This window comes from Impatiens glandulifera, chromosome 9, assembly GCF_907164915.1.
Source record: "Impatiens glandulifera chromosome 9, dImpGla2.1, whole genome shotgun sequence".
Classification (NCBI taxonomy): Eukaryota; Viridiplantae; Streptophyta; class Magnoliopsida; order Ericales; family Balsaminaceae; genus Impatiens; species Impatiens glandulifera.
Genome location: NC_061870.1, coordinates 29328497 through 29351218, shown reverse-complemented (window position 1 = coordinate 29351218; position 22722 = coordinate 29328497). Strand labels below are relative to the sequence as shown.

Sequence of the window (22722 nt, the reverse complement as noted above, 5' to 3'; positions counted from 1 at the left end):
ACCCTACAGTGCCGGATCAAGGATGGCAAGAAAGAGCTTAAGCACCCTGTGAAAAATTTGAGTATAATTTATACAAATTAACTATTTAAGGTTAAGGGTAAAGTTGAATATATAATAAAATTAATAATTTATTTTAAAAAAATCAATTAATATAAATAAGAGACTAATTTAATTTCAAAATCTTTAACCATATAAATTATAAATTCAGAATTAAATTAGGCTTACATACTCTTCTTCGGCAATTCGACGCCTCGGCCTGAAATCTTCCGTCATCGATCTTGGAGACGGCATACTGATTTGATCTTGGTGAGTGAATGAACGACAATTTGATATATATAAAAAGAAGAAGATTTTTGTCACAATTAAAAATGAACAAATTTTATAACATTTTCAATCAATAAACACCCAAAGAACTCAAGTGTCTTAATTAGTATCAGCGTGATTTTGTATCTTTATTATTATCATTATTAATTATACTTTTATTTTTAATATAAATGTTGTATAGTAAAAAAATTATACTTATAAATTTTGAAGCACAAATTGAAATCTGGCAATATTTCTTTTTTTTTTCTATTTTTTTATAATAGTTTCAGTAAATAAGGAATGATATGTATTTAATTTCCCTCGCAAAGACATTCACGAGCAATTGATCATTTCCCTTCTATGAGATATTTACTTTTAAGCACTTGGAACCATTCATTGAAATGGTCGTAGCACGCGGTTTTCCTATATTATGGGGATTTTCAATTCATTACCAAATAACATCTGAAGTTATTTTTTTCCATTTTTTATTTAGTTAAAATATAACTTTGGATTCGATTTTTAATAAGAATGATTAAGTGAGAATTTAATTATGAAGTTATGACTAGGTCAATTGAATTAACTCCCTAGGTAAAATAAAAAAAGATGTAACAAATTAAGTGAGAATAAATTGTTGATTCAAATACAAAACAAAAAGGAGAACATTCATTGAATGAAATGTATTGGATTAATACCACCAACTAACTAAGCGAGTTTCTTGAGGTATATAATTGCTGGATGATCCAATCTAAAAGGAGATTTTGTCATATCAAATAATAATTAAGTTTACAATAATAACCAAACAAGTTAAATAAAACTTTTACCCATTCCATCAACCTTTTGTTTCAAATGAAAGTAAGCTTTGTGTAGTCCAATGAACATCAGACACGTCAGCTGACCGGTCGTTTTCTTTTCTTTATTTTCCTATAGTGTCGCAAAAAGCAGTCGCGCTCCCCTCAGCCAGACGCAACAGCTGATCTCTCGCTACCAATTCCACCAATTACGCAATGACACGTCATCTTGAACTTCTGTAAAGACCAAATACAGAATGTCCTTACGAAAAGGAAGAAGAAGAAGAATGGTTAACTAAAACCCTTCCTTCACTAGCTCATAATACATTAGTTGATTTCATCATTGAGAGCTACAGGTAATTTGGGTTAATTAGATGTATGTGGTTCATCCTCCTAAGCGGACTGATCCGCTAAGTACTGGATCGACAACTAGGTCAGAAGATTTACGAGTTTACCAGACATGGAAAGGAAACAATGTAAGTTTTCTCTTCATGTCAAACTTTCTAATGAAATAAAGAATCATCTTGTTGAAATGGATTGATTAGCAAAAGGGTTTTCTTTAAAATGCAGATATTTCTCCTCCAAGGAAGATTTCTGTTTGGACCAGACGCCAGATCTTTGTTCTTGACCATTTTCCTAATTGTTGCCCCTGTTTCAATATTCTGCCTATTTGTTGCTAGAAAATTGATTGATGATTTCACACACAATTCAGGGATATCAATTATGGTCATCGCTATTGTCTTCACAGCTTATGTCTGTTCTTCTTCTTCTTCAGCTTAAAGTTCTTTTTGGTAAATGTATGTCTTACTTATAATATGTTACAGGACTTACTTCTTCTCCTTATAACTTCTGGAAGAGATCCTGGCATCATACCACGAAATGCAAACCCTCCAGAATCAGAAGCCATTGATGGGATTCCAGAAGGGGTCAATTCACAGAGGCTACCACGTACGAGAGAAGTGACGGTTAATGGTGTTCATGTTATGATTAAGTACTGTGATACGTGCATGCTTTATCGTCCTCCTCGTTCCTCCCATTGTTCGATCTGCAACAATTGTGTCGAAAGATTCGACCACCATTGTCCTTGGGTTGGCCAGTGTATTGGTTTGGTAAGACTTAGTTATTATTTATTGTATTATATACATCGATTTTGACTAAATTGTGTTTATCATTCATATTTGGTGCAGAGAAACTACCGATTCTACTTCATGTTTGTTTCCTCCACAACCATCCTGTGTTTATATGTTTTCGGTTTCAGTTGGGTGTATATTAAGAGAATTATGGATTCTGAAGGTATAAATATATGGAAAGCCATGATCAAAACCCCTGCCTCCATTGCTCTAATTCTTTACACCTTCATATGCATGTGGTTTGTTGGAGGTCTATCCGCCTTCCATTTATATCTCATGAGCACCAATCAGGTCATAATTCCTCCACGTTCCTTACTAAAAAACGGTTTTACATTGGTTTTTACCTTTGTTAGTTTGTGTAGACAACCTACGAGAATTTCAGGAATCGTTATGACAGGAAAGAAAATCCTTACAACAGAGGAGTCTTCTGGAATCTCATGGAGATATTCTGCACGAGAATCCCTTCTTCGAAAAACAATTTCCGGGGAACTGTTGTGAGAGAATTGGGATTACCAGCTCCATCGTTTGATGAGGGATTTGTTAGTCCTAACGTGGGATCAAAATGTGGGGATGACATAGAAATGGGGCGTAAAGGGGTATGGTCGGATGTGGGAATTGAAACGGACGATGGCGAAGGAATAATGATGGATGTGAAGGATAGACCACAGGGAGAGACATCCCCGGAAATAAAAAGTTGGATTGGTGGTGGAGTAAACACTAGGCGGTCGAGCCAGAGAAGGAAAAGCGGGAGCTGGGAAATGTCGCCGGAAGTCGTGGCAATGGCCGCCAGGCTTGGGGAGCAGCACGCCGGTGGTGGTGGGAGTAGCACAACTACTACATAGAGCTAACTGATTTTTATTTAGTTTGGTGTTTGAAGTGTTGATTTGTGTTTCTGATGATTGCTGTAATTAATATATATATAATTATAGTAGGTTATTAGTATTGCTCATATGTATGCCCCATGTTATTATTTATGATAGATAACTTGTCAATTAATGTAACTAAAAAGTGGGGATTAAATAATAAAAAGTGGAGATTAAATAATATGAGGATATGGTCGTCCTCCTTTTTAGCATGGAACTGTTTTTATTTTTATCATAGATTTGAGTTCATGTTAAGTTTTCTTAGTTTCGATATTCTATTTAGTTAAATCATTTTTTTCGTCTTAGATTTTTTTTTGTTCGAATAATACTTCAATCGTATGATTCTGTTAGTGATCATTTCTCGAGTTTGTGTTTATCCCCTTCTTAGTAGTAAAAGAGACGAAATAATCGGATATTAAGTTATTTTTCATTTTTTCAATAAAAAGTTGCTATATTTGACCTCTTAGATGTATTCTCCCATATCTCCCATGATTTGTATAAATTTCTCATTATTATTCATTTTCATTTGGCACAACTTTTTTTGACGTTAATTAATATCAAACCTCGGTTAATAATAATTTTAACGGTCTCTCAGAATATTTGATAGAGATTTTTTCGATACGATTTTATTGGTTCGTTTCAGCGTGCTCTATTACAACCGTCTTGTTCAAAAACTCAAATTAGTTTGTCTTTAGAAGAATTCTCCACCAATGACATTATCGTTTTACGAGAGTTTTATTATTTTTTTGTAAGAAAAAATTATGTAATTTAATATTTAGATAATCAATTATTAATTTTAATTTTAGAGACATTTTAATTTTTTATATATAACTCTTATTTGAATTGAATGAGAATTAAATTTTTATTAAAAAAAATTTATGTAACTATGTAAGCAACTTAGATTTTTTTAAACTAATTTAATCCTTTGTTTATTCTCTTAATTTAAATTACTCTAGGCTATGTATTGGGCTTGTTGAGTTGGGTCGGGTCAGGTCTTTGATAGGTGTTTCGGCTCTCTATCCATGTCCAGTTGTAGCCACGTAGGTATATTTAAATTCTAGATTTTTGATATGTCAATAAAAATATTCAAAATTACACTTTTCTTTTATTCAAAGTAAGCGTGTTAAAATATTTTGAGGATTAGGAAAAGCATCTTTGACCATTTTTTTTTTTTAATTTAAACCAATTATTAAGATTGTTCAAGGTTGAATTTAAACCTATTTTTTTAGGTTATATTTAAGCCTCTGTAAGTTGTAACTATAATTTTTTATTCTATCAATTACAAAATTGTTGTCATGTGAATGAGGTGGGTAATTGGACATCACACGTTTTCATATACGGGCGATAATAATTCGTCAGATAAATAAATAAATAAATAAATAATAATGCATGCAATTATAGTTATACCAGCCCGGATTGACGTGGATCCATGTATACATATTATCTATAACAATATCTATATATAATATATATACATACCTTTTGCCAACCTAATATATATAACTTTTGTACTTTTTCCTTTCCCACAATATTTTGCTATAATTATTTTTTTTATTTATAAACTTTACCAATATTAGATTGGAAAATGCATTATTAATTAATTAATTATTATTATATCCAAAATATAAATTAAAAAAAAAAAAAGTGAAAGAATTAGAACCCATTCCCTATTCCCCATTTATCTTTGTTGTCATTATTATTCGATCGTACACGGCATATCCCAAATGGCATATTCTCCAAATTTTGATCATCACTTAATTATTATTGAGAAAAAAACGGGATGGTAAGAAAAAGAATATAGGAAAAAAAAAAAGCATAAAAACGGATGGGAGGTATATTCGCCGGAGAGATCCTTTCTCTCTCCTTGCTCCTTAAATAATCCTTAATCCGAAACAAAGTAAAAACAAGATCAAATTAATTTCATCCGCTTCCCCTGTTCCTTCCCTTCTCTCTCTTCTTCCGACTCCCACCCTCCTCCCTCCTTTCTCTATCTCTAACAATGGCCCTCCAAGCCGCCGTTCATGTCTCCGACGTCCCTAATCTTTATCAAGTTCTTGAGGCCGCATCTTTCCCTATCTTCACATCCCGATTTCCCTCTGGTAAATGTCTCTTTCCTTTCTTATAAACAAGATTAATACATTCATTTCTTTATTCTATTAAAACTGTTGTTGATCTCAGGATTGGAATCGACGGGGAAGAACGAGGTTTCTAAATTTCTAGTAATTGGGCATAGAGGAAACGGTATGAACATGATACAATCATCAGATAGGAGAATGAAGGCCATTAAAGAGAATTCCATCCTTTCTTTCAACGCCGCCGCCGAATTCCCCGTTGATTTCGTCGAGTTTGACGTTCAGGTAATTAAAATCTCCGGCGAATGATAATATTTTTTCAAAAAAATTGATGAAAATGAAATCAAGAACAATGGGTGTGATTCTGTTTAGGTAACCAGAGATGGGTGTCCGATTGTTTTCCATGACGACGTCATTCTCTCCCAAGAAGATGTATGTTCTATCTCTCTCTCTCTCTCTCATACATATAAAAGAAGAATCTTGAATGTATGAGATAATTTGCAGGGGATAGTTTGCGAGAGAAGGGTGACGGATTTGAATTTGTCGGAATTTCTTGGATATGGACCACAAAGGGGATCAGAATCCGATAACATGGGAAAATCATTATTGAGGAAAACAAAAGACGGAAGGATTCTAAACTGGGATGTTGAATCCGACGATTCTCTCTGTATCCTTGAAGAAGTATTCAGAACTGTAAATCCCCGATTAGGGTTCAACATCGAATTAAAATTCGACGATCATCTCGTTTACAAACAAGAACATCTCATCCACGCCCTTCAATGTACACTCAAGGTTGTATTTGAACAAGCAAAAGAAAGACCCATTATTTTCTCAACATTCCAACCAGACGCAGCCATTCTCATAAAGAAACTACAGAGCACATACCCTGTTTACTTCCTAACAAATGGAGGAACAGAGATTTACTACGATCAGAGAAGGAATTCATTGGAGGAGGCCGTAAAGCTTTGCCAAGAAGGTGGTTTGCAAGGAGTGGTGTCGGAAGTGAGAGGTGTTTTTAGAAATCCTGAGCTTATAGCGAAAATGAAGGAGGCAAAACTGTCTCTTTTGACGTATGGAAAGCTTAATAATGTGGTGGAAGCGGTTTATTTGCAACATTTGATGGGGGTTGAAGGAGTGATTGTGGATTTGGTGGGAGAGATAACGGAGGCGGTGTCGAAGATGATAAAGCTGCCGGAGAAGAAGATGGGGGCCGGAGATCAAGAACAAGTAGAGAGGGAAGGTGAAGAATTGGAAATGAAGGGAAAGCCTCAGTTTTCGCAGAGGGAATTGGCATTTTTACTTAAGCTTATACCTGAGCTTATTCAGCTTTGATTTTATTATCTAGTTAGGCATTTTCATGTATTAATATCATTTTGTAAATACATAAAATTGTGGATTTACTATTTTAAACCATTTCCCTCTTTTTCTTCCAACTTTCTAACTCATAAATTCATATTACTTACTTAATTTGTAGAGATGGTTAAACTTATATTTTAAAATTATAATAAGGCTTAAATATCTTATTCATATTATTAACTGATAGTTTTTTTAATCACTTAAATTACTCTATTGGAATATTTAAATATATATTATTATAATGTAGAGATTAAAGGAAATATTTTTTTAGTTATCTTGGTAGTTTAAGTATATTGAGTCTATTTGAAACCTTTAGAATTGGAATAGACTTGAATTTAAATAGATAATTATTATTAAATTTGTTTCCAAATTGATTAATGTATCATTGACTTTTTATGCCCTTTACTTTTTTCAAGCTATCCCTATGGATTGAATCCAGGAGTCCAAGACTGACTCCAAAGAAACCATATAATTTAATATATTAATTTAATTATAAAAGATTAAATAATAATATTACATTTTAATAAGATTAATGATTTTAATTTGTAAATATAGTCTATTTATAATTTTAAATAAATATATTTATATATAATTTTTATTTTATTTTAATAAGATAAAACATTCTAATTTATATATAAATATTATTTAATTGGAGAAATATCATAAAATTTTCAATTATACTAATAGTATAAAAGTTAATCGTTTTTCTCGACTATTTTCAGTTTTATCTTATTTTTTATTTTTATTTTTGTTTTTTCAAATCAGTTTGGTCGATTTTGTGCTTAAATGATTTTTTATTTTATTTTAATATAAATAGGGGTTTTTCAAAATAATCATAATAAAATAAAAAATAAAAAAATAAATTTTATTTATAATAAATTTTATTTAACATAATTATTTAAATATTTATTAAATAAATACTTAATCAAATTAAGTAATTAATAATAATTTATAATTATATATTTTGAGACAATATATAATCTTTTAAATATTTTAATAAAATTAATAATTCTATAATTAAATCTTATTAAAATAAATCAAAATAATAAATTATTTTATAATATTATTAATTACTTAATTTTGATTGACTATTTATTTAATAAATATTATAAATAAATTATTTAATCTGATTAAAAAAATTAAAATTAGTACTTAAAAATATTTTATTACTTTTTTATAATTAAATAATTAAGTTAAATTATTATATATATATTATAAAAACGATTTTATAGTAAGAAAGTGATGGTTAGCTTGACTACAGGTTGATAATTTCCGTTATTTTTTTCCGTTAACTATACATAATTAAAATTTTACATCTTAAACAAAGTTCAAATTAAATATGTATTCTTCGTCTCTCTATATAGTTTAATAATAAAGTGCATGGTCTTGGAACATTTGGTGGGTGGATAGAGAAAAAAACTTATTTTTATTTTTGTGTGGGTCTTTTTATAGACTTTGAAAACAATCTTGGATAAATCAAGCAGCCACGTTAACCAATGAAATCACGTTAACAAATGAAATGAAGCCTAATCATATTTTCTATAATGAATCGTGTAAAAATAATAACTAACGGTTTATTAAATTATTAATTAATTAGTAATTGATTAGTTAGTTTTGGTTAATTAGTTAGTATTGAATTCCTATATAATGAAAACATGTAATGTTTGAATAACAACTTTCTTAATACAATTTTAATTTACACTTTTTCTTCTTCAAGATTTTAACATGGTATTAGAACTCCAAGGTTAAGAATATTGGAGAGTTTCCGCTGTCTCTGCTGGTGGCCGGAGCAGCCACTGGTGGAGGGCTTTATTCTATTGATTATTATTGTTGAAGAAGATATTCAAGAATATTAAGAAGAGGAGCCTTCGTTGAAATATATAGAATTTAAATTTTTCGCAAACTTAATTCAACATTTGCTATTGTTAGACCTCTAGGGCATCATGCAGAGAAGACTGAACCCATGGGGTTCTGTTTGTTCAACAATGTTGCTATTGCGACAAAGTTCCTATTGGATGAAAGACCAGACTTGGGATTAAGAAAATATTAATAGTTGACTGGGATGTACATCATGGTAATGGTACTCAGAAAATGTTCTGGAAGGATCCTCGAGTATTCTTCTTCTCTGTGCACAAGTACGATTCTGGAACATTCTATCCATGTACAGATGATGTTCCCATCTAATGATTGGGGAAGGACAAGGTGGAGGTTATATTATCAATATTCCATGGGAAAATGGTAATACTTTTCCTTGTGAAGATGCATACTACATAACAGCTTGGGACCATGTATTGATTCCCGTGGCTCGGGAATTTAAGCCAGATATTATTATGATTTCTGTTGGATTTGATGCAGCTTTTGGTGATCCTCTTGGTGGATGTCGTGTGACACCATATGAATATTCTGTCTTGTTAAAGAAGTTGATGGATGAGACTGGTTGAAAATAAAAGAATGCTAAATTGGCTTACTTGAAAAATATTTGTGAATGCAAGGACGGTTTTGTGGAATCAAAATGAGATTTTGAAGTTCTTAAAGCCGTGGAGAAAGATTCTCTTGCAATTGCCGAAAGAAATGAGTTTGTCGACATGATTCGTTATACCAAAAAGAATGCTAAATTGACTTTCTTTGAAGAAAAAAAAACTAAAGCTGCAAAGGTTGAAAGTTGACGGCTAATGAAAAAAAGATCATTCATGATGATTGTTGTGGATTTAACTAATGAAGATTGAACTATCTATATCGGGTAGTTCGAAAAAAAATGGAGCTTGCTGAATTGGGTTTGCTCGGCTATCTATGTTGGGTAGCTGAAAAAAAAACAGAGCTTCCTTAATTGGGTTTGCTTGGCTGTCTAAATTGGATAGCTAAAAAAATTGAAGTTTGCTGAATTGGGCTTGCTGAAGACGATGACTGCATGATCGTAGCTTGATGTTTCATCGACTTGTTTTGTCAAGGTGAAACTTTGTTTCTATTACGTTTTTCCTTGAGGGGAGGATGTAAAAATAATAACTAACGGTTTATTAAACTGTTAATTAGTTAATAACTGAAAGTTGGCATAATGACTCTAATTTAAAAGTTTTACCACCAAAAGACGTCTTCAGGTCAACTGGTAGACCTAAGAAAAATAGAAGGAAAACAACTGCAATCTAATGACAATAGGTCAAAGAGGGGCTCAATAATGCATTGTAGTAAATTTGGACAATAAGGTCACAACAAAAAAGAATGCAAAAATCATAATGGTAGCATAGTCAATGCTCCTCCAAGATATAGTGTAAGTATTATTTATTGTATAAATATATATTATATATATAAATATGTAAATATTAATTCAATATTTTATTGTAAGGCATCTACCTGCAAGTACAAGGAGAATTCTTTATCCTACTTCAGATAACTTTTTAATGTAATAAGTAATTTATTTTCCTACTTTTAATTGTTGTACTGCGTTGATACATGTGTTAGTACAAAATGATATCAGGTCTCCCAACCTAACCTAATGTGGAAAGGCTATTATGGAACAAAGATTTCAGATTATTATGGAACAAAGAAGAAATTTTGAGACAAATTTATTATGAAACTAATGTGACTAATATTTTTGGTGATATATACTTCTTTGGTTATCATATTTTGAATCTATGTAATGTCATTTTAGTTAACCTGCTGTACTTCAATTCTTAATTTTCATATAAACAGTTTTTTGGGTTATTTTGATGTAAATCTGTTTGATTGTCGATCAAAACGTGAGTATATTTTTTGTTAATCAAGTCCAACAAACTTACGTTTAATATTCATCCATCTCAAAAAGCTCGAACTGTTTACCGCTGAAACGTTTATCAAAGGTAAGTGTTCCATATTTTTCTTTAAATCTTTATATATTTGATGTGTTGGTGAATACTCATTTGAATGACTTGAAAGTATCTCATTTAATTTAGTCTATAAGTTTTTTGTTTTGATTAACTATAGAATACAATTTTTTATCTGAATATTTTACTTAGTATTGAAATGTGTAAAATTTGGAGGAATATGAGTAAACTTGTTAAAAAAGGGCTCAAGTTACTATAGAGAAGGAAACTGAAGATGTATGATTATTGGGGCATATATTATAGTTTTAATTCGTATTTTTTTTTTCATTTTAATGATGATTTATGACTATTATGTTTAACTATGGTAGGATGAAACAATAATGGAACAAGTACAAAGGAAGAAAACAAGAAAGACTAAAAAAAAGGCATCGGACAACACACACAAACAAGCATCAAAATCGAATGGTAGATTTGTTTCTAGTACCATAATAAACCATTCTTCATCAGTTTCTCAATCCAACAATACTTCCACCAACATTAAATCAAACTCTCAACTAATAACATTAGGGGGTCCACATACGCAAATCAACAACCAAACCACGAGCGCACCAACTATTACCCATCTTTAATCATTCTTAACAACCACCATCTAACCCCACCACCATCCCAACCTCTAACAGAAGAAGATTTAGCAATGGATGGTGGTGAAATTGAACCACAAACCACAAACTCAAAAATATTTATTAGGACCAAAGGGGACAAATAAGTATATTCTATTTGAATAATGTACATATATGATTAATAAAAATAATTTTACTTTCAATTCAATAAATATTATATTATATATATATATATATATAGTTTCGAATCAAACATTACCAAAGAAGTCAATGGTATTGTCACTGCATTATGGATAGGATCTTTCTTAAATTGGAATGAAGTTTCTCAACACATCAAAGACTTATGTTGGGCTCACTTCACATTAGGTTAAAAATGATTATGAATTTATAATATTTTAAAAATTATATGTTATTATTGTAGTTAATTTAAATGATTGATTGCAGGAAAAATTTCGCTGGAATTCCATAATGGAGGGTGGTGTGAATAAAATTTTCAAAAAAAAATCTAGTGAAAAGATACGAAACTTTGTGACCCGTGCTAAGAAATATTTGAAGAATCCCCCACATGTAACTACAGAAGACTAGGTTGTGATGAAGACAAAATTTGATGAACCAGAATAAATGTTAAAATGCAACAAAGCGCAGGGCCACAGAAACAAGTACACTGTTGATGGTGGGGCTTCATATTGTGGAGGGTCAATAAGCGCAAACGAACATCGACGAAGAATGGTTGGTAACATATACAAAATATAATTTTTGATGTTTCTTTTATTAATATCTCAAATATTAATCTTTAGACAATTTAAATTGTTAACAATTTATTGTTAATCGTTTTAGACAATAGAACTTGAAAGACCACCAGATGTGTTGGAAAAATTTGTAATAACTCATAAACAAAAGATGGAACTTGGAGTGGAGATAGAGCAGCAAAAGTAGTGGTATGTTTACAAATTAATCAATTTATTTTGTCTATAAAAAGCATACAAATTTATCATTGCTGTGATGAATAACGTAAGTTCGATATTAAAAAAATATTTTATTGTTTCTCTCTTAATTAAAATGTAACTTTTGAAATGTGTAAAAAAAATAGTTTATAGATAATAGTATTAAAATTTTATAAAATTTTATTTTTTTACTTATGCAAATTAAAATTATTGAATTGGTTGAACATTTTTATTTTATTCATTTTATATAGTGGGAAACATTTTTTTTGGTAGAAAACATGTAAAGAGCTTCATATATCACAAGAAACCATAGATGATGTGAATGAAATAAAATCAAATGAAGAATTGTGGGTTCAAGCAGCTGTCGGACCTATAAACTGTGCTTAGAGTTTGTAACAATGAATGATACAATGACGACTTTGCAAGTGAAGAATGATGCAAAGGATGAAGAAATTAGAATGTTGAAATTAAATCAAGAACATTCATCTAAACAAGTTATGTCATTTCAAGAGAATGCAATGAAAGAGAAGAATGATTTGCAGTTACAAATTGATACCCTTAGCATGCACTTCCAAAACATTCATGAGAGGAAAAAATTATATGGTTCGACTCCTATCAACAAATCAAACCTCAACCCAGAGACACATTAGGATCAGACCGGCGAAAATGAGTGAGCGAGGAATGAAATAACGAAACAAGGTAAATAATCTCATTCTTTCTATAACAATCGTTCATTATAATTTTGTATTTAGTCTATGTACTACTATATTTCTCTCCTCTGTAAGAGATGGTTTAATATTAATCAATAGAACATCATTAAGTTTTACAATACTATAGCAACAAAGCTATGTTGTGAGACAAATATTAGGGTTTCAAAGGTTCCATATTTATTTTAATTAGTTCCCTAGTAGAAATATGATACGAGACAAAGATTAGGGTTTCTTTATTTCTCTTGACCTTTCATCTATGTTTCTTTAATTGTTTAAATGAGACCTCCATAAAAGCTAAATATATCTAAGTAGAACATCTGGATATGTGAGAAGATTCTTAAATAAATAATATATATGTATGTCAGTGTTTGTATGAAACTAACACAAAAAAAAATTTCAAGCATCAAGGTCTTATCTAGCATTTGCATCTTCAAAAGAGTAATTATCTATAAATTAGGATTAATGATTGTTACCAATGATAGACACTACTGAAGCAAAATGATGAGTAATTTATTGATTAAGTAGTAGAATATTAATACCAAGCTTTATTGTACTTCCACTTATACATACTTTATCATGTTGATGACTTTTAGATGAATTGCTTCTGATTAATTTAAAAAACATGTCCAATACTTCTGTATCTAATTTAAATTTGTATTTATATGATTACTTATCTACTATGTTAGTTTCATTTACATCAATTGCTGCATATATATGGAATTGAACAATATATGATCTTAAAAAATACTTTATTAATGTTTATGTTGTCTATAACAATTTCTTAATTAACTTGGACAGGTTTTATAAATAATAGTGGGATGAATCATAGTCTTAAAAGGAAAAAGCATATAATTCTAGAAGAAAAAGAAGAGGATTCTAATTGGGAACCAGAAGTTAAAACAGAATCTAAAACAGTTTTAAAAAAATACAAATACTGACTTGGAGTTAGAAATGGTTGATGAAGGAGAAGATGTACTGCAAAAGTATTCAAAGATATCTAAAACCTCAAAAGGAAAGGATCCGATAACAAGTGCTAGAAGTCATCAGTTGGACAAAATTCAATCGGATGAGGCACCCATTAGTAAAAGGAAAGTAGTACAAAAAGGAAAACATGTACAACAAATGCAAGCTCCTAGTAAAGAAGTCAACCGAGTGCAAAGACTACCCACTATTTCCAAAAAGCAGAACATCAGTACAAAGGGGAACCCACACAGCTCTAATGCTCTAATGACAGACACTATAACTGAAAATATTAACTCAAAGAGTACAATCACTAAACAGCCAAGTAAGAAGTTGAAAGTTGTGTCAATTGTCAACCAACCTAATAAGGCCCCAGCAAACAACAATCCAAACGTAGATACTACACCCGTGATCATGAGGACTAAGACACCTAAAAATGTCAGCAACAAATCAAGTGTAGATACTACATTGAACAACAACAAGAAGGCCCCAACAGTCGTGAACAACAATCAGACGCAAAAATCAATTGTGCCCCAGAAGAGAACAAAGATGGGGCAGTCGTCAAGGCAACAAAAAGTAAGGTCTCAACCAACCTTCTAGTTGATTAACTCTGAAGGATTTGAAAGTCAACTAAAAAATGACAATTGTACAACAGTACTTGAGACACAAGTTGACACTGACTTAACGCAACTAGAATCAGATGATAAAGAACAAGACATTGTAGAATTACCTACGCACGGGAGTGAAGAAGATACAGTAAACTTGAGCCTTACATAACTATCAATGGGAAAAAGTGAATGTTTTGTTTTCCGTTAACCTCATTTATGTATATTCAAACAAAATTTTATATCATTATAATTATTATGATTTAACTAATCATGCAGTTTTGACAAAGGATATCAACCAAATTATTATTGGTTATTGGAGGAGTCCATATTTTAACTGGAACAAGGTCCCTCAATACATAAAGGACATTTGGTGGGCGGAATTTGCGATTAGTTACAAATAAAGTCTTCTCAATTATTAGAAATGTTTCATTCCAATGAGTGTATGTGATAATCATTTATAAAATGTGGATTGTTTGTGTAGAATAAATTCCAATGGGAGCAAACACTGGAACATGTTGTTAACAAACTGTTTAAAAAGAAAGCTAGTGCAAAGATTCGAAATTTTGTGAATAGGGCGAAGGTCCATATAAAGAAGCCCTCCCATGTGACAATCGAAGATTGGGAGATAATGAAAATTAATTTCATGAACAAGAAATACATAGAGAAGTGTACAAAGGTCCAGACTTATAGAAGGAAGTACACGGACGATGGGGGAGCAACATACTATGGGGAATCGATAAATGTCAATGAACATCGAAAAAGATTGGTGGGTAACATTTTCTATATTTCAAATTTGTAGCTGAAATAGTCATTCACTCTAAATGTGTTTAAATTATATTTCATGTAGGCAATTGAACTTAAAAGGCAACCCACTGTCTTGGAGGTTTTCCGAAAAACACACCAGAAAAAAAGGGAGATTGAAGTGGAAAGAGAGCTGAGGAAGCGACGATTTGTGTTAAAAAAATCTATTAAATATATTAAATAAAAGTATTCAATCTAAATTCTCGACATGCTAATAATTATGTGTAACACGATATCTTTATTATAGGAAACCTATGAGGATTTAAAAAAAAGCAAGATACTATGGAGGAAGGGGAAAAGAAAACAGATTAAGAACTATGGGTAGACGCTGTTGGAGGTCCAACGAATGGAAGAGTATTTGGAGTTGGATACGTTGGGAAGAGTAGATCTTGGGATGTGGGTCCATCCAACAATGTGCTATCTTTGGAGGTTTCTCAACTAAAGAAATGGAATGACGAAAAAGAAGCGATAATCGCAACCCAGGATGAAAAGATTATAGCTCAGGAAGAAAAGATTATAGCTCAAGAGGAAAAGATTATAGCTCAAGACAAAAAGATTATGGATCAAGATGAAAAAATTACTTATTTGAATTTCAAACAGGAAACTCTTACACAAGAGAACAAAGAGCGTGACATTAAATTTGAGAAACTGAACGAGAAGTTTGAAATGATATACCGATTGTATGAGAACTCGGGTCAACCTTTAACCGGTAGTTTTTCATTAATCCAAGAAAAGTAGCAGGTATGTAATTTCTCTATACATTTATATATGACAGTATGAATATAGAATTATAATATACTTAATTACAATTTATATATTACCAAATATCAGTTTCAATGAAATTTCAAAACATAAGTTCATTAATTGTGTTATGAAATTCTGAAACTGGTTATGTTTTGGGAAAGTTTAAATGTAATTTATTAGAATATCTAAATAGTTGTGTTATTGTGGGTTATCTTATATTATAGGTTTGAAAGAGAATTAAAGCAAATGCTATGTGAAATATTTTGGATGTGCATTTGATAGTTTTTTGATACAAGTAAGTGCATATATATTTATACACTTGGTCTATATGCTAATTGGTAAGTTTACTTTGACAAATTATTTGTGTTCAATATGTAAGAATATTGTGTTTTATGTATGCAGGGAGACTTGGTATTAACACAAGTACAATGAAGTGTGCTTCATTTACACAAAAAGTTAAAGGTTCAAGAGAAATTGAAACTGCTATTTTGTGTTTTTTGTAAACCAAATACATTTAAAATGTTTAAACATATTGTAATATGGATGGAACAACTTATGAATGCTTACCTTTAATGATTTTGTTGAATGGTTAATGTTGATTTAGTATTATATCTATTAATTTATGGGATATAAGGTTATAGGTATTATATATATTGGCATTTTGTGAATTCTAATATTTTTAAAACAGGGAAATAACATAGAATTAAAACTAATATTTACTTAATATTCTTATTTTTGTAATTAAAATATCAACAATGAACGCAAAGGAGAAATTAAATATAGATCTTGGAAAATTAATCACTAGGGAATTTTTGCAAAATCAATCGCTAAGGGATTCACACAAAATCAATTGCTACGGGTTTCTTGCAAAACCATCGCTAACTATATTTCTGAATGAATCAGGCAATTCCAATTAGTGTCTTTTATCTTTTCATTACAATTTTTAAAACAAAAGTAATGGTAAATATAATTCGTGAAGGAAATTTATTCATTTTAATTTTTATCGCTAAAAATTATTATAAATTCTCATATCTATAAATTATAGTCGAAAAAAATATTCTACTTAATAATGCTAATTCTATATTGGAAACTCATTTTATAAAAAAATCAATCGGTATTCTCAACAAAAGTTTTATCTCCCAAAATAAAAATTTCCAATAAATAACAAATTTATTGCTTTATAAATAAAAATTGTTTTACTACTATTTTAAAATATTCAGATAAATAAATAACAAGTCGCAACTTTTATTAATAATAAATAATTCCAAAGTCTATCGCAGAATAAATGGTAACTTGAGTTGTAAAGTTAGCCACGTCTATTATACGACTGATTTGTGAAATGTCACAAATTTTATGGGTAAGGTTACTTATGTCGCTGAACAAGTTGTAAAGTGTCACTTTAAATGAAAATTCAATCGCAATGACTAGTGTCACATTTTAACCTTATTTTTGTAGTGTTCAAAGACAATTATAGAAGGTAAGTCGTTTGTATATTGTATTTGGTTAATATATATATATATATATATATATATATATATATATATATATATATATATATATTTTTATTTATTGTATTTGGTTTAATTTTGCAGGAATATATGTTAAATGAATTTATTTAAGATAACTTTGAGTAGTTTTGATGTTGTTAAGATAAGATTAATCAATTATAGATTATTCTATATTGTATTGCATTAATTAAAAAATTATATATGAATTCTAATGTATTTATGGTTTTGTTTAATTACATAGGTGAAAATTTGAAGATTTGCTATTAGAATCTTGAAATTAAATCAAGAACATTCATCTAAACAAGTTGTGTCTTTTCAAGAATAAGTTGTGTCATTTTAAAAGAATGCAATGAAAAGAGAAGAATGATTTGCAGTTACAAATTGATACCCTTAGCATGCACTTTCAAAACATTCTTGAGAGGAAAAATTCATGGTTTCAAGACAATTATAGAAGTAAGTAGTTTGTATATTGTATTTGGTTTATATATATATATATTTATTTATTTATTGTATTTAGTTTAATTTAATTTGAGGAATATATTTTAAATAAAGTTATTTAAGATAACTTTTAGTAGTTTTGATGTTGTTAAGATAAGATTAATCAATTATAGATTATTTTATATTGTATTGCATTAATTAATTATATATGAATTCTAATGTATTTATGGTTTTGTTTACAGGAGTGAAGATTTGCTAAAAAATATTTTATTATCTATTATGTTTAATTTTAATGATTAATTATTGTTGGTTTATTTTGAACTTAATTATTTATGATTTTGCTGCTTATTTTTGTTATAATTAGGCAATTATGTGACAATGATAGTGTGATTGTGGTATTTTGAAATGTGAAGTTAACTATCTATTATTTATTTTGGTAATTTGTCAATTATGTAGAAATGATATGATGGTGTGAATGCAGTATTTTGAAGTATGAAGGGTTCAAAAATATATAAATGTAACTTTTGTGGGTTGTTTTATTATTTGGATATTTATTATATATATGAATATTATTGGATTATTTCTTTTATATTGAATTACTAATTGTAATTAGAAGCATATAATTATATACAAATAAATTAAAATTTTAAAAATTATAATATTATTTCTCAATATTCTATTGCAAAACTAATAAAAAAAATAATAAAATATAATTATTGCATAAAATATTGAAAATGAAATTGCTAAATGTATTGATAAAATTCTATAAATATTTTTTTTGGGGAATTATAAAATAAATATTAATTACAAAAATGTTGACAAATCAGTTATTAAATTAATTCAAAAAATAAAAAAATGCCATCTAAATATTGAAAACTATATTGCACAAAAAGTGATTAAAGATATTAGTGAAGTTTATAAATATATATTTTTTTGGTATAAATTATAAATTATGTTGAACTAATATTGTAGGTAAAAAATATATATTAATTGCAAAATATTTTACAGAAGGTAATATTTTGCAAAAATTAAAAATATTATAAATTATGTTACAGAACATATAGTTAAAATATTGATAAATTTTTATAAACAAATTTATATAGATTATAAAAATATGTTGTAGAACAAATTGATAAACTTATTGTAAATATTTTTAAATTTATAATTTAAATATTGATGGTCAATTATGTAACATAAACAAATAGCTAAAATAATTGATAAAATTTTATGAATACATTTATATGAATTGTCAAAGATATTGTAATACTTATTAATAAACTAATTGTAAGAAAACTTAAATATATAATGTAAATTATGTAAATAATATTATAAATTAAATGACTAAAGTTAGTGTTAAAATTAAAATATAAATTATATATATTATAAAATATATAGCAGTAAATGAAATTAATAAAATATTAAAAAATAGATATTAATTACAAATGATATTACGAGAGAAATTTGAAAATTAATTAATATATTTAAAATATATAATTGCTTGGTAAAATATGTTATATTTAAAATTGTTATATTTATTATTAAGATATATGAAATGATAGTAAACATAGTTGTAGAACATTTGACTAATTTATTACATTAGTAAAATATAAATAAATTAATGTAAATCATGCTGTAATAATAATTTTAAATATTTTTAAAAAATATTTTTATCAACATAAATATTAATACAATTTTTTTTGTTCAAAAAAAAAATCATTATTAAACAAATTATTAATAAATAAGTCATTAATAAAATAAGTCATTAATAAATTAGTATTATAATAATTATTATAAAATAAGTTGTAAAATACAAAAATAACATTAATAAAATCTACTATCTAAATAATGTTTTAAATATTAGTTTCAATATATATATATATATATATATATATATATATATATAAATAAAAATGGTTAAATTCTAGTTACAAATATAACTATAGAAAGAGTGACAATATAGATTATCTGCAACTTCGTAATAACATTTACCGATAATAGCATTTACAGGGGCGGAGCTCATCCTTAGGGTTACAGGGCTCCAGCCCGGTGGGATTCATCCACCTTATACTATATATATTCCTAATTAAATAATTTCTAAACTTATTAATTAGGATACGAAGAGTCAAGCCCGAGGCCCAGTTTACCTCGTCCTAATATACTATATAATATATTTATTCCTAGTTAAATAAAATTCTTATTTATTAATTTCTTAACAAACAACCATTAATACTAATATATTTATTTCTAATTAAACAAAATACTAATTTATTTATTCTTAAATTCAATCATATATAATAGATTTTTAATACAAAATAGTCTCTAATTTACTCATTCCTACTTAAATCTGTTGACCCACCCACCTTTAAGTTATATATAATTTATTTAGACTAATTAAAAATATATCTATAAATATTAGTTTAAAATTTTAAATTTTTTTTCTCTCTGATTATTAGGTTCCTATAATTTGTGAGACTAAAATTATCAGTTTATATTGAAATTAATCTCTCACCAGGTTTGCATACTTCAATTTTATAGTTTTTGTGTATTTGTAAATATTTTTATATTCTTCAAGTTTGAACAATATCATTCGATTGAGAAGTTACCTCGTTTAGTTTTAACTCTACATGTTCTAACACCAACTACGGACGGAATGAAAGCATTTTCCGCAATAATATCGTAATAAAATGGGAGAAGACTTTCTCATAAATTCCATGATTATCTATATTGATGATCATCTATATTGAGAGAATATTTAATTCAAGTACATACTCATATTTTACTATTAATGATATTATATTTGTAAACATCGTAAATCCCAACTTCCATAGTAAATTCGGGGTAGATTTTAAATCATATAGAGATTTTTATTATTGTGTTATATAATTGTTTTTTAAAAATTTTTAGCTCGGGTAGACTTTAAATCCTGGCTCCGTTCTTGAGCATTTGATTTATGTAATGTTGCAGATTATATTACAACTAAATTAGTTAATAAATACTTATTTTAATGCTATTTCAGTTGAAAAGAGCACTGCAAAACATATTTTTTTTGTGGACTCAATTTAATATAATTATTTTGGGTTATAATATAAAAAGATTGTATTTATCTCTATCCTTTCATTTGAATTTACAAAGGGATGGAATGATACATGATATTATGTTGTCTCTATGGATGTATGTTGAATGAACTGTTTATCGGGACCAGGCCGAACCAGTTTTGCTAGTACGTGGACGGTTAAGTCGGGAAAATACATCATTATGTGTTTTGAGACATAAAATGTTGTTGCTGGCTGGTTTATTTGTTTTTTTTATTGTAATAGTATTGTATGACCACATTAATTATAATTTATATTTTTGGTTTTTGTCTTAATAAGTCTTTTTTTTTATAATGAATGACTTTTAGCCATCAACTATCATTTAAATATTAACATATTTTATCCCTGCAAAATTAATATTTTATAAATAAAGTCCTAATAACTTGAAAAATTAGCATTCTTTTCATTTGTTTAATACTTTGTAAGGTTTTTTCAATCTCATGATATTTTATATTTATTTTAGAATTTAAAATTAAATTAATTTCATTAATGAATTTAAAATATGATACTAAATAAATAAAATCAAATGAAATTCACTCAATTCAGATGTGTATTACGGGTGAATTTTAATTTAATTTATAATTAAATGTTAATTATTTAATATATTTAGAAAATTATAAAATAATACTAGGACATGTTTGGTATGTGGTTTTTCTACTCAGGAATGGGAAATGGAATGAAAGAGTTATTTGGTTGGTGGTTTTTATTCCAGGATATTGATTTGATTTCCGGATACTCAGGAATCATCCAATCCTCTCTAAATTGGGAAGAATGAATCCCATTCCATTCCGGAGCGATACACTTTCTCTCCCATTATCTCCACTCTCATATTTTCTCTCTCTCATAATTATAATTATAATATTATATATATATATTTTTTATAATTATATTATACGTTATTTTATAATTAACATAATATTAATTTTTTATTTATTTATAAAATAAATAATTTCAATTATTTAAATAATATTAAGAAATTATTTAAAATAAAATTTTAGTAATGATTACAATAACTAATAATAATATAATTAATTTTATATAATTAATTTTAAATATTATATATTAATAATAAAATTAAAATATAAAACTAAAAATAAAATAGCAATTTTATATAAAAATTTAAAAAATTAAATATGAAATATTTTTACAAAAAATATTATTAAAAAGTTATACCATTTTATAATATATTATTAAATAAAATATTATATTTAATTTAAATGTATTTATCTATCATTATTATATAATATTTGAAAGACTTTGTCTTATATTATTTATATTTAATAGATAATTATTTATTTATAATTAGTAAAAATTGAAATATTCAACATTTTTTTTATAAATATTTTTATTTTTATTTTGAAAAAATATAATTAATATAATAAAATATTAAATGTTTATATTTTATTAAATTATGTCACTTAAATAATTTATATATTTTAAACAATTATATTATAAAATTAATAATATTTTATATTTTTAATTTAATAAAAAAAATGTTAATCATAATTTTAATAACAAAATTATATTTATAATTTTTCCCTTATAAATCCAAACATTATCAATGGGAATGAGAATGATTAAAACTCTTAACCAAACACTATATTTCTATCAATCATACTCATTCTAATTTCACACATCTATCAATTACAATCCTATTCTCATTCCTTTATTTGAACCAAGCACCGCTTAAGAAAAATATTCAATTTTTTAACTGACCTATCAAATAGTTAATCTCAACCATATGTATTTCGTGAATTTTAATTCAATTTATAATTAAATATTAATTATTTAATATATTTAGAAAATTATAAAATAATACTAAGAAAAATATTCAATTTTTTAATTGACCTATCATATCAAATAGTTAATCTCAACCATATGTATTTCTTTATTCATTTTCACGACTAATATATTACATAGTTTTCACATTTTTTCTCTCTTCAATTCCAAAATTAATTTTTTTAATATTTTCTTTTTGAACCAAATGA

General features: G+C 27.7%; 2 protein-coding genes across 2 annotated transcripts; both read left to right on the top strand.

The window, feature by feature from the left end:
• The first annotated feature begins 1426 nt into the window (after positions 1 to 1426).
• LOC124915619 (probable protein S-acyltransferase 7) lies at positions 1427 to 3103 on the top strand. The gene is made up of 5 exons (XM_047456376.1): positions 1427 to 1567; positions 1662 to 1844; positions 1916 to 2200; positions 2279 to 2512; positions 2584 to 3103. Exons 1-5 carry the CDS (start codon positions 1466 to 1468, stop codon positions 3061 to 3063), a joined length of 1284 nt encoding a protein of 427 aa, XP_047312332.1. The 5' UTR covers positions 1427 to 1465; the 3' UTR covers positions 3064 to 3103.
• A 1873-nt stretch (positions 3104 to 4976) lies between these two features.
• Positions 4977 to 6583, top strand: LOC124914161 (glycerophosphodiester phosphodiesterase GDPD1, chloroplastic-like). The gene is made up of 4 exons (XM_047454653.1): positions 4977 to 5183; positions 5263 to 5441; positions 5529 to 5588; positions 5661 to 6583. The coding sequence occupies exons 1-4, from the start codon at positions 5084 to 5086 to the stop codon at positions 6486 to 6488; spliced, it is 1167 nt and encodes a 388-aa protein (XP_047310609.1). The 5' UTR covers positions 4977 to 5083; the 3' UTR covers positions 6489 to 6583.
• Positions 6584 to 22722: the final 16139 nt, after the last annotated feature.

Excerpts from the sequence above, each read along its gene's own strand:
- LOC124915619 (XM_047456376.1), top strand. The coding sequence starts at position 1,466 with ATGTATGTGGTTCATCCTCCTAAGCGGACTGATCCGCTAAGTACTGGA. Across the intron at positions 1,568-1,661 it reads AGACATGGAAAGGAAACAAT|ATATTTCTCCTCCAAGGAAG; the intron begins GTAAGTTTTCTC and ends TTTAAAATGCAG. Across the intron at positions 1,845-1,915 it reads CTATTGTCTTCACAGCTTAT|GACTTACTTCTTCTCCTTAT; the intron begins GTCTGTTCTTCT and ends AATATGTTACAG.
- LOC124914161 (XM_047454653.1), top strand. The coding sequence starts at position 5,084 with ATGGCCCTCCAAGCCGCCGTTCATGTCTCCGACGTCCCTAATCTTTAT. Across the intron at positions 5,184-5,262 it reads CACATCCCGATTTCCCTCTG|GATTGGAATCGACGGGGAAG; the intron begins GTAAATGTCTCT and ends TGTTGATCTCAG. Across the intron at positions 5,589-5,660 it reads TCATTCTCTCCCAAGAAGAT|GGGATAGTTTGCGAGAGAAG; the intron begins GTATGTTCTATC and ends GATAATTTGCAG.